General features: G+C 42.3%; 1 protein-coding gene across 1 annotated transcript in view; it reads left to right on the top strand.

Annotated features, from left to right (window-relative positions):
• Positions 1 to 12,846, top strand: part of LOC143983850 (hydroperoxide isomerase ALOXE3-like) — a 170,432-nt gene that overhangs the window by 112,222 nt on the left and 45,364 nt on the right. The window contains exons 9-10 of the mRNA XM_077483950.1: positions 6,087 to 6,173; positions 8,941 to 9,110. Of these exons, the coding sequence (XP_077340076.1) occupies positions 6,087 to 6,173; positions 8,941 to 9,110 (257 nt within the window). The remainder of the gene's footprint in view (positions 1 to 6,086; positions 6,174 to 8,940; positions 9,111 to 12,846) is intronic.

The following is a 12,846-nucleotide window of genomic DNA, read 5'->3' as shown; positions in this document are numbered from 1 at the left end:
ACAGTGTATCATTACCACTCATTGACTGGTTGCTAGAGGTTACAGCACATAATTTCTGCTTGTTGATTGGTTGCTAGAGATTACTGTACATCCATACTACATTATTGATTGGTTGCTAGAGGTTACAGCACATTATCTCCTCACTGCCTGCACACCATGGACTGGGGGGGGGGGGGGGTGAGGGGGCCTATTAATAGACAGAACACTCCTAGGGATCCTAGGACTTCTGCACTCTCTGGGCACAACTCAGTGTTGTGGGAGGGAAGGGTGTGATCAATGGCAATGCTGATATTTTTTTTACTGACTACCAATATAAAGAGGAGTTTCAACACTGGCCACCAATGTAATAGGGGTTTACACTGACCACTAATGTAATAGAAGAATTCACAGTAACCACCAATGTAAGGAGGGATTTACACTGACCATCAATGAAGAGGGACATTCACACTGACCACTAGCGTGAATGAAAGGATTCTACACAAGCAACAATGTAATGAGAAGATTTACACTGACCACCAATGTAACTGAGACATTTAGTCTGCATTCACATTTGTGTGTGTCGGGAATGCTTTGAAAATCACTTTCCTGACACCACAGAAATGTTCTTCCCTTTAGCAGATACACAGCAGTGGCATTAATTATTAATGACACCCTCACGCATCTACTGACATGTGCCTTGGCATTGTGTGATTTTGGAAAACGGTTTTCTAGTTGGTAGCCTTACACATGACCTACATCTTTATCCAGCCTGTCAGTACACCTTTGCATCCTAAAACCCCTGCTAACCTCTGCACCCCAAACCTCCCCCATCTTCTCCATTCCTCCTCCCCTTTAACTCTACCTGCCTCCTCTGCTCATCTTTGCACCCACATTACTTACCTCTATACATCCCTTCCTTGCTCATCTATGCACGCCAAACTGTAATTCCTTCTCTGCCTACCTCTGCACATACCAGAATACCCTCCCCCCCCCCCCACACTAATTTGCTTACCTTTGCAGAACAGGCTGATAATAGGCTTAATGACCACAGTTGTAGGCAGGGCTTTCAAGCTTTCCCCTTTACCTCCCCAGTGGGCAGCATTCAGTATAGGTGATGGTGGATATGACCTCAGGGGAGCATGATATACATATGAATACCACCTCTATTTACATATGAATCCTGCCAGTCTGTCGCTATTTACATACGAATGTTGTCACTATTTACATATCAATGTCGGTATTTACATATAAACACAGGGTCTGCAGATGAGTCATCTGTACACAACAATAGGGCATAGCTGGGCAGTATTAGTAACAGAACTTCACACTGAGATATCAAGACACAGCATGGGACTAAAACCTCAAGGGACAAGGGAATTTAAGCTGGGATAGTTGCCAAATATGAGGCAGCTGCTTTGGGCCCCACAACAATGACAGGGCCCAGGAGAGCTGCCTCTTTTGCCTTGCCTTAAAAACGGCCCTGGGCATGCACTAAGGATTCATTATATTGCTCAGTTGTATAGTCAACATGTCTAAAAAACATTGCAAGACCTACAGATGACTTATTTACTGCCCTCTCCCAGATTCTTCCAATATTTACAACTGCGATGCGCCCTACAGGCCCAGTTCAATGATATTAAGCCAGAGGTGCAGACTGTGCTACTTATATAGATTTCATATACATTTCTTCAGAGTGCAAATGATAATCTGGCGAGTGATATTAGATGGTGTGATGAGAGTCACTTTGGACGGGGGCTTGTGGAACCCAGCTTACCTTTGAAAGGCCTGGAAATGCCTTGTCCAGCTCCCCCGGCCCTCCTATGTGTAAATAACCATGTGTCTATTAGGGACATAGAGTGACCGAGAACCTCAGTGGGGTCTGCACCAACCAGACTTACCGTTCAACCACACCGGACTCAGCATTTCCTTTTACCCCTGTTATTTTGGGTTCTATATGAGTGGTTTGTGTTTAAAGAATGAAGGGGCTCTTTCACTTGGGACAGTAATATTTCTGAACAATATCCCTCAAGAAATATATGCAGATAAATTCCACCTTTCCTCTCAGACCATTGCTAGATAGTTTGAGGTGGGGTGGGGGTGGTTATGTGTTTAAGTGCCTGCATCCCATTGTTATATTGTTTCTGTCTGACTTGGGAGCAAAGTATTATGGGATACATTTGTATATGTGGATTAGATGCTAGACAGGGCGGGGGGATTTCTCCCGCAGCCCCTCCTAAAAACGGTCTACTGTTGGAAAGTTGAATACATCTTTGTGTCATGTTGCTGGCGAAGGTACAGTTTAAACTGCCCTCTGTCCTTATTCAAAGAGAGGGGGTTGTCCCCTGTGTATATATCTCTTTGTACCTGTGTTTGAATAAACAGTCTTCCGCTTCTTACCATCCTACACTGATGCCTCAACAAGTGACTGGGTGGGCTAAGGGATCTTGGATCATGCTGGTACCGGACAAGGAAAGCTTATACGGCGGACATACTCTTCTTGAATAGGGGGGTCCGTCACAGATGGTATAAGCATATTTACTGTTTGCCTGTTTAGTACGACAGATCACTATTCAGACTAAAGTGATTTAATACTATATCTGTTATAAACTACTAGAGACACAGCCTTTACAGGTTTTAAAATTAATAGTAGACATGAGCGATATTAACAGGGAATGTCTTGAGACCTGGTATTGACACGATTAGTTGTAATAATAAGGCCGCGTACACACGCGGGGACTGTTCGCCCAACTTTGTCCGCTCGTGTGTGGGCTTTCAGCGGACAGTTTCAGCGAACAGTCCGCTGAACAAGGTTTTTCGGAAATTCCGAAAAACTGTCCGCTGAAACTTTGTTTCAGCGAACAGTCCCCTCGTGTGTAGGCTTGTTCGTCAAACTAAGTTCCGCGCATGCTCAGAAAGGATTTACACGCCGAAAGTTATAATGCAGTGTATAGGACGTCGTATTTTTCGTCCCGTCGTACGTGCCGTTCACGTCATCGCGCACGGTTTCAGCAAACTGTTCGTTCGTCGTGTGTGGCCATGTCCGTCCATGCTAATTTTGAGCGGACTGTTTGCTGAAACTGTTTGACGGACAAAGTTGGGCGAACAGTCCCCGCGTGTGTACGCGGCCTAAATGTCGATTTTCACATATGCAAACTTGTGAACCTAATAGGAGGACATAAAGCTGGAAGTTGTCAAATAGTTTCTACTGAACCATTATGCTATAATGCTCACTTTTTTAGTTTTTATTTGTTTTATGCGTGTGCGTGTTGTTTTCTTAACCTGTAATTGAAAAAATCTTTAATTAAAAAAATAAATTAAAAATCAAAATAAGGACTGGGAATTTATACCTAATGCTAGTGAAACCAGGTTAGATAAACTATATCACAAAAGTGAGTACACCCCTTACATTTTTGTAAATATTTTATTATATCTTTTCATGTGAAAACACTGAAGAAAATACGCTTTGCTACAATGTAAAGTAGTAAGTGTACAGCTTGTATAAAAGTGTAGATTATTGTCTAAATTATTGTCTAATGTCTAAACCGCTGGCCATTTTCCCTCCCCGGTGTCATGTGACTCGTTAGTGTTACAAGGTCTCAGGTGTGAATGGGGAGCAGGTGTGTTAAATTTGGTGTTATCACTCCCACTCTCTCATACTGGTCACTGGAAGTTCAACGTGGCACCTCATGGCAAAGAACTCTCTGAGGATCTTAAAAAAAGAAGTGTTGCTCTACATAAAAATGGCCTTGGCTATAAGAAGATTGCCCAGACTCTGAAACTGAGCTACAGTATGGTGGCCAAGACCATACAGCGGTTTAACAAGACAGGTTCCACTCAGAACAGGCCTTGCCATGGTCAAGCAAAGAAGTTGAGTGCACATGCTCAGCATCATATCCAGAGGTTGTCTTTGGGAAATAGAAGTATGAGTGCTGCCAGCATTGCTGCTGAGGTTGAAGGGGTGGGGCGGTCAGCCTGTCAGTGCTCAGACCATATGCCCCACACTGTATCAAATTGGTCTGCATAGCATTCGTCCCAGAAGGAAGCCTCTTCTGAAGAAGATGCACAAGAAAGCCCGAAAATAGTTTGCTGCAGACTAAGGACATGGATTACTGGAACCATGTCCTGTGGTCTGATGAGACCAAGATAAACTTATTTGGTTTAGATGGTGTCAAGCGTGTGGTGACAACCAAATGGTGAGTCCAAAGACAAGTGTGATTTGCCTACAGTAAAGCATAGTGGTGCGATTGCCATGGTCTGGGGCTGCATGAGTCCTGCCGGTAGTGGGGAGCTACAGTTCATTGAGGGAACCCTGAATGCCTACATGTACTGTAACATACTGAAGCAGAGCATGATCCCCTCCCTTTGGAAACTGGGCTGCAGGGCAGTATTCCAACAGATAACGACCCCAAACACACCTACAAGACTACTACTGCCTTGCTAAAGTAGCTGAGGGTAAAGCTGATGGACTGGCCAAGCATGTCTCCAGACCTAAACTCTATTGTGTGTAGCGCCGGCTCCTGAAGAGCATGCCCTAATTTTTTTTTTTTTTTACTATTTAGATTTCCTGAAGCCATAGTTGGGTTTTAGGTTTAATTATACCAAATTATGGTTTCAGTACCAGTCTAGCTGGAGTGCACTGGGTTCTGCTTGGCCACAGGTGTCGCTGTGAACGCAGTTTAGCTGGGCATATTGAGTGCCATTCTTTTTTTGGAGTCAGCCCATTAGGAGTGTCATCTTGCTGTGCATTCTGGGAGAGGGTACTTAAGGTACTGACATCACGTGCTTCTGGGTTCCGGTCCAGAAGATTTTTCTGTCTGCTTGGTCCTGGTCCTTCTGGGGTGCGGATCCATTCAATTTCAAGTCTCGGGGCTGGCTATCCCAAGGCAAAGTAACTGGGAGGAGGATTCAAAGGTGGTCCTGTGCCGTCTCATCTGTGGAGAGGCCCAGCAACTGGAGAAGCAACCAGGGGAGGACTCTTCGGGAGAAGGCCACGCATAAGGCTGGCTTCTCAGAAGGAGCCTGGAGGCTCAGTTGAAGGACACCAAGTGAATCTACACTCATACGGTATTGCTAGACCAGCTGTAAGATACTGGTACCATATGATAGCTCTCTAAATTTATCTACGTCCCTCAGTTACGTTCAATTCTGTGGCAGAGACTTTATTTACAAGCGTTCTACATTCAAGTCTGTGGCAGAGACTTTGCTTTACTTAAACACTCTATCGGCTGCTAGGCGTAGTGATAGGAGGTCTATCTGATAGCTGTGAGAATCCAGTTGTGAGTGGTAATTCTCTGGATTTCTATAGTGAGAGACTTCCTATCTCTTGCAGTTCCAAGAGTACCAGAACTTCCTACCCAACCCTCTACTTTCCTTTGAGAGACTGTTTTGTCTACTTGTTTTCAAATAAATATCCCAAAAAGTGGATCCAGTGTCAGTTTCTGCAATTCTTTGGGCCATCTACTTGGAGAAACCCCTAGACGCACGCAAGGTCAGGAAGGTAGTGGTAAGCCCAATAAAACCAGCCGCTCCTTCGGGGGCAGTGCTACATGTGCATCTTTGGGGTATCCTCAAACAGAAGGTGGAGGAGCACAAGGTCTCCAACATCCATCAGCTACTTGATGTCCTCATGGAAAAGTGGAAGAGGACTCCAGTGACAACCTGTGAAGCTCTGGTGAACTCCATGCCTAAGAGGCAGTGTTGGAAAATAATGGTGGCCACATAAAATATTTACACTTTTGGCCCAATTTGGACATTTTCTCTTAGGGGTGTACTCACTTTTGTTGCCAGCGGTTTAAACAATAATGGCTGTGTGTTGAGTTTAGCGGGGGCAGCAAATTTACAATGTTATACAAGCTGTACACTCAATATTTTACATTGTAGCAAAGTGTAATTTCTTCAGTGTTGTCACGTGAAAAGATATAATAAAATATTTACAAAAATGTGAGGGGTGTACTCACACTTGTGAGATACTGTAGATAAATTTATCATGGTGGTTAAAGTTCAGCTATAAATTGATGGAAGGCAATAATAAGGTAACCTATAATGATATTTTAACTGTCCAACCTACAGAAAATGTCATTTCATAAACTAATATTTTTTTTTCCTAGCTGATAATTCCACACCTTCGCTACACTCTAGAAATAAATGCCTTTGCAAGGACGAAACTCATTGGACCAAATGGAGTCTTTGATCTAGTAAGAACCAAAATAACTTTATTATTATGGAAATTATTTGTATTTCTAAAACTGTAAAAATGGTGTTGGTTGGGGATGGGGTGGGGTACAGAAGGATTTGTGGATGGAGACTGAAAATCCTTGCTCTTTGCGCTAATGTCTACCCACAACTATTTTTTTTAATGAATGTACAGTATGTTTAGGGCTTTATTTTCAGTCCATCCTTCCTAGGCACATGTGAAAGATAATGCTCTACCCCTTTTGTTTTCATCAGTTGTACACAATTGTTACTGACCAGAACTAAGATAAAATGATTGCAATCACTGTCACATAACATACTTCCAATCAAGTTTCTGGAGTCTTATTTTTAGCTCCCCTCCAATTAAAATGGTAATAAACACAAAACCAAAGATATAATATATTACAGCTTACCAATCATTAGATGTTGTGGCTGTATTTTTTTTTTTTTTGGCTTTTTTTTCTCTATGTTTTTACCTGTTGATCTGGCCAGAAACACACCTCTATTAGGGCTCTTTCTCACTGCATCTAAAAAAATCAAAAGCTGATTTTACAGGCATTTAAGCTTTAATTCTCTTCCTCGGATTTGGGGTTTTAGAGTGTCTACACTCTGGATGAAGGGGCACATTTGGACAGCAGTATTGTCAGTCTGGGGAGAGGGGAATGCTAAATGTACTGGCAGATTTAGATACACTAACAAACTGAAGCTAAACTCCAGCTAACACTTTATAAGAATATTTTTTCCCTTTCTTTCCCTTTTGGGATAAAGATTTTACATGCATAAATAAAAACTGACCATTGTAAGCACCCCTGTCTGTAAATGATTTGCCTCAACCCTCGAACTGCTAAATCTGCTGGGCAAATTGTTCTGTTAAAAAACAAAACAAAAAAAACAGACTTACTGACCAGATCACAAGGTGAAAATAAAGAAAACTAGTGCAAGAATCACATCTAATAACTGGTAATCTGCAATATCATAAATGTTTGCTTTTGGATTTTATACTGCTTTAAAGTGTTAAATGTCAGTGCTAAAAAATTCATTCAATCGGCGTTCCACCCAACTTCCACTTTAAGGACTCCTCACCCCCTTACATGCCACATTTGACCCCCCCCCCCCACACACACTTGGTTTCTCCTCCTCACCTTCCTACCAGCTTTCATCTGCTGCAGGTGGAGCCACAGGGGGATCAGTTTCAGTAATTGTGCCATCAGCTCCCTTCTCACAGCTCTGATCTCCCTGTGTGCCCCCTTCCCCCGTAGTGCTGCTGGCTTCTCCTCCTCTTCCTCCTGCCAGCTGCTGCAGGGAGAGCCACAGGGGGATCAGTTCCAATAATTGTGCCACCCACACCCTCCTTCCTTGCAAGCTTTATCGCCGCTTTTACTTTCTGATATCTCCCCCTTCCTGCAGTTTAGATCCCCCTGTGTGCCCACGTTCCCCCCCCCCCCCCCCCCACCTGCTGATGGCTTCTACTTTAAAGGTTCTTACCTACCTGTCTGCCCGCACTTGCAGCTCAGTGTGCAATTTCACCAATGCTGAGATGACTGAACTCACACATGCAAGGGGGTAATGTCATCTCAGCCCGGTGAATGAAATTGCCCAGGGATTGATACCCAGAGGTTGCTGGTTTCAAGATATCAGTGGCCATCTGGGAGATCTGGAACATTGCAGCACTGGAGAAAAGGTGAGTATGGTTCCACTTTAAGGGCTCATTCACTGTCTGTTTTATTGAAGATTTGAACAATAGGATAACAGTACAGTTGTAGGCCATTGATGGCAGATTCAAGCAAAGGCAAGATGTAATTAAGAGATGTATGTAATAGATGCGGACAGGATGGGTACAATAAACATCTACAGGTTGAAATATACTGTCAGAAAACAAGCAAAAATAAGCAAATCGAAAGCGAAGAAGCAGGTGTTCTAGGTCCATGAATAAGAATTAAGTGAATCAAAACCAGGTGCCCATTAAGGGCTCATTCTGACAGATACTCTGGCCACATGAATGAGTGGTTTGTTCATGCGGCTGGAGCCACCTGTTAGGGTTGGTTTACACATACAGGTGAGACAAAGAGCAGGCGTGTTTCTGGGTGTTCTCTACATGTTCCCTTTATTTCAAAGGGAAGCCCTAGGAGTGAGAAACATGTAAATAAAGTTTCTGACTCTTTTCCAAAAATGTGCTGCACCGAACCGCATGGTGCTGTGGTAAATAAACAGATCGTGTAAACACAAAAAGAAATCTGAGTCTGAATTTATTTGCAAATGTCCAGTGATTCCTACAAAGTAAACCCCAAAGAGACAAACTGGGAAAACAAATGGCATATGTTGTGTTTTAGTGCTGCTCTTGGTACTGGTCCATAAGTTCCTTAAAGCAAAGCTATACTCATCTATACTCCAGCACTGTTATCTCCCAGAGCTCCATGCTGGACATGGACATCTTAAGACCGATGGCCTCTGGGTATCGATCCTGGCTGTTAATTGGCCAGGCCGAGATGATGTTATGCCAATGCATGCGTGGGAGTGCAGTCAGCTTGGCACTGCCTACATTCTATGCACCTCAGCTTACAGTGATTGAAAGGTAGGTAATCTACTTTACTGCAGAAGACATATGTTGCCTATTTGCCAATTCTTTTTTTTTTTGTCATTAAAATTCTTAATGAACTCCTATAGCACTGATAGTAGTGGACCTTATCTCCTTTTCATCACACTCTTGTTAGATTTCATTACATGACAATATTTTTACACATATTTTGTTTTTCTATATTTTCTCTCAAGGCTTTGGTGACTGGGAATGGAGGGGTCCAAGTACTTTTGAAGAAAGCAATGGCGGAGGTGACCTATAGCAGCCTTTGTCTTCCTGATAATATAAAGAGAAGAGGAATGGAACATATTCCCAACTACTTGTACAGAGATGATGGCATGAAGGTCTGGGCAGCTATCGAAAGGTAAAGATCTTTGAGGTTCAAAAACAAATCAACTTATTCTAGAATGCTTAGTCTACAACCTTCTGAGGTCCTACCTCACTGAAAACAACCGTATTGATCCCTTACAGTCTGGCTTTTGCTCACAACACTCCAAAGAAAATGCCCTACTAAAACTCAATTATAATTTACTTCTAAAACCAAAGGCCACTACTCCATACTCTTACTACTTACGAAAAAACAACAGAAACGCATCAAAATAGATGAGGAGATCTGTGCTCTCAAGGAAAAACTGAATCCCTATAAAGGGAAAGATGATTATAATAAAACATCTGAACTATTAAGGTTATACCTTGAGAAGGAGGAATTAGAACAGAGAAACAAAAAGAAGAAAAAATTCCTTAGAGACGTCTCTGACTATAAAAATAAAGAGGTTTTTAAGTGGCAAATAAAGAACAAATCAAGTGTGGTGGGTTGAGCCATGAAAGATGTGACGACCACTGCTGGATTAGGTCTTAACTCTTCGCAGGCACCCCCCAAACACTTAGCTTCCAATCAAACTCAGCTTCCCAGGCCATTTTCTAAAGGTGGCCCTAAGGGGAGGGGTGGGGGTAGAAAGAGAGGGGGTCAAAATACACACCATGCTCTTTTCCTAACCACCGCTCAGAATGGTTTTGAATCTTTGAATAGGGATAGTCCACTTAGGGATGATAGATGCATCACAAATTACCATGATGATTGGAGCCATCAATATCAATCACATGATGACCATTTCCCCCGAACTCCCTTGCGAAGTAATTGGTGGCAACAACAGAACTGCCTTTCTGACTATGAATTTGCCAGAAGAAGCGGTCTTGTTGACAGTGGTCCTAATGGAATTTTTTTTTACTGAGGTCATAAACAGCGAAAGGGGCATAGACCTAAAAGGGGTACCAGAGGGAGGAGGAGGATCCACTCAAAAAAGGAGGCAGGTCTGAAGGACTCCAGTCTCTTTAATTTGAGCCAGACCGTTTTATCTAATGAAGAAAAACAAGTCCTCAAGTTTGCCCCTTCAAATTTGAACAAATTTGAAACGTTCATTGATATGCAAATATATGATAACATATATGGATATAATATATGGAACCCTTATCATTCTAATGTGGTGGTCTCGGGTGATATGCAAAATTCTAGATGGTATAATGCAGCCTTTCTCAACCTTTTTACCCCAGGAGAACCCTTAAAATAATTTTCCTGTCTCGGGAACCCCTGATAAAACCCATTGGGGGTCAGTGGGAACAATGCCCCTTACTTTGGTGTTCAGTGAGAAGAATGCCCTTTTTTACAGTGGTGGTAAGAATGGCCCCCTTACCGGGAGTTATAAAGATCATTGGTGTCATACCACTGGCTCCTTCATGTGGCATTTGCTCAGATCTATGTAGGCATCATCACACAGGAGGTAAATCGGCCACAGCTCAAGGAACCCCTAGCCACCTCTAAAGGAACCCTGGTTGAGAATGGCTGGTCTAATGCATCCCTGTTTAACCCTCCGGTTCATTTGGCACCTGCTATTTCTGTTTTTAGGGACTTGGTGAACAAAGGCTTACATTCACTACACATTAAGAAAAATAGAGAATACACCTTTATAAAGGGTTTGGAGGCGCTTAAAGATTGGAATGACATCATTGTATACCCCGCAAAGAGGGGGATGTTGTCATTCTCGATAAAAATGCCTACAACACTGAGATGCTTAGGTTGCTATCTGATCAGGAGACCTATGTCCCCTTAAAGGGGAACCCCACCCTCAAGTACAAGAAGGAATTAATCATGCTGGTGGAGGATGGATTCCAAAATAAGATCATATCCAAGAAAGAAAAGGCTTTTTTAGTCCCTACAGCACCCCGTGTCCCGGTAATCTATTACCTGCCGAAGATGCATAAGGATTCTGTTTGCCCCCTTGGAAGGCCGATTGTTAGTGGCATTGATTCGGTTACCTCCAGGGTGGGCAAATATGTGGATCACTTTTTGCAATCTCTGGTGATAAAAACTCCCTCATATTCGAGGAACTTAACACAAGTGATTAATGCACTTAAAGGGGTGGAATGGAAGGAAACCTATATTTTTGACACCGCTGACATTTCCTCTTTGTATATAGTGATTTCTCACCAACATGGGAGAGAAGCAGTGGAGCATTTTTTGAGAACCGATACTCTCCATGACAGTTAGAGAGCATTCATTTTGAAGCTCCTTGACTATGCCATGGAGCACAACCATTTTTGGCATGATGGTTTGTATTATGTCCAGAATAGAGATGAGGCCATGTGGGTGAAGTTCGCCCCCAGTAGGGCAAACCTCTTCATGGCAAAATGGGAGGAGAATGTCTTCTATTAGGAACCCAGATCGGAGCTGGTGTTATGGAAAAGATATATAGACAAAATCCTCCTCCTATGGGATGGCGACCATGAATCCCTTAATACTTTTATTGCCAGACTGAATATTAATGACAGGGGAATTTTTTTAACTCATGAAGCTAGCAGCTCTGATATTTATTTTTTGGATCCTAGGATCAGAGTTGTGGAAGGCAAGGTCATTACATCTACCATTTTTAAGGCGACAGACCACAACGGTTTTATAGATTCCAAAAGTTGCCACCATAGAGCCTGGCTACAATCAGTACCAAAGAGCCAGTTCCTAAAGTTGAGGAGGAATTGTATGAATGAAGCTGATTTTGTGAGTGAGGCCTCAATACTTAGGAAGCGCTTCTGGGAAAAGGGATATAAGATCACTGAGCTGAACGATGCTTTTAGACAAGCATCCCAGAGAAATAGAGATGACCTATTAGTCTCCAAACCAAAAATTCAGGATGAATCCTTTAAATTCTCTTTTATAACCCGTTATTCTAATCAGCATTAGGACAGTAAAAAAAATCATGCTGAAGCACTGGAAGATTCTGCAATGCGATAGAGTGCTTTGTTCCAAATTACTTGATAAACCACGCATAGTCTATAGGGGTGTACCCCCATTAAGGCTTCAGGTTGCCCCCAATGTGGTGGATCCACCGAAACAGCTTTATTTTTTTTCAAAATATGGGGAGGGGGTTTTTCTTGCAGAAAATGCAAACCAAATGTGAATAGGAGTAGGAGGACCAATTATTTTCAGTCCACTTCCACACAAGATTTTTCCCATAAAACCATTTATTACTTGCTCCCCCAAACATGTGGTGTACATTATTCAATGCCCATGTGGGCTTCAATATATAGAGCGTACTATACGTATGTTTCACATCAGATTGAGTGAGCGTGTTGCTAACATCAAGAGAGGCTATCCTAAACATAGTTCCTCTAAGCACTATGCCCTTAAGCACGATTGCAAGCCAGATGGTACTATCTTCTTAGGGATTGATAGGTTCTCTGGTCACTGGAGGCTGAGCAATATGATTAGGGAGGTCTCCTGTCTAGAGACCAGATAGATTTACCAAGCACAGACATATAATTCCTTTGGCATGAACATCGAATGGGATGTCAACTCCTTTATCAACAATTTAGTTGATGAGTTGCTAGTTTTCTTTTTTTTTCTTTTTCTTTTTTATTATTTTCTAGTTATGTTATGTTTCTGCTAAATTTTGATTGGCTTGTATTTTAGATATAACATATAGTTTTTTTTTTCTTTTTCTGTATTATAGTTATAATATGATAGTTTTACCGCAAAATGCTGCCACCTCTCATTTATCGATTTAATGTGTATTTGATTTTACACGGTCTGTTCACTTCGTTCCTTTCTT

The sequence above is a fragment of the Lithobates pipiens genome, unplaced genomic scaffold (assembly GCF_037356315.1).
Source record: "Lithobates pipiens isolate NorthernLeopardFrog02 unplaced genomic scaffold, aLitPip1_a1.2 Scaffold_16, whole genome shotgun sequence".
NCBI lineage: Eukaryota > Metazoa > Chordata > Amphibia > Anura > Ranidae > Lithobates > Lithobates pipiens.
Note: the sequence above shows the minus strand (reverse complement) of the source record. Positions and strands in the feature narration are given on the sequence as shown.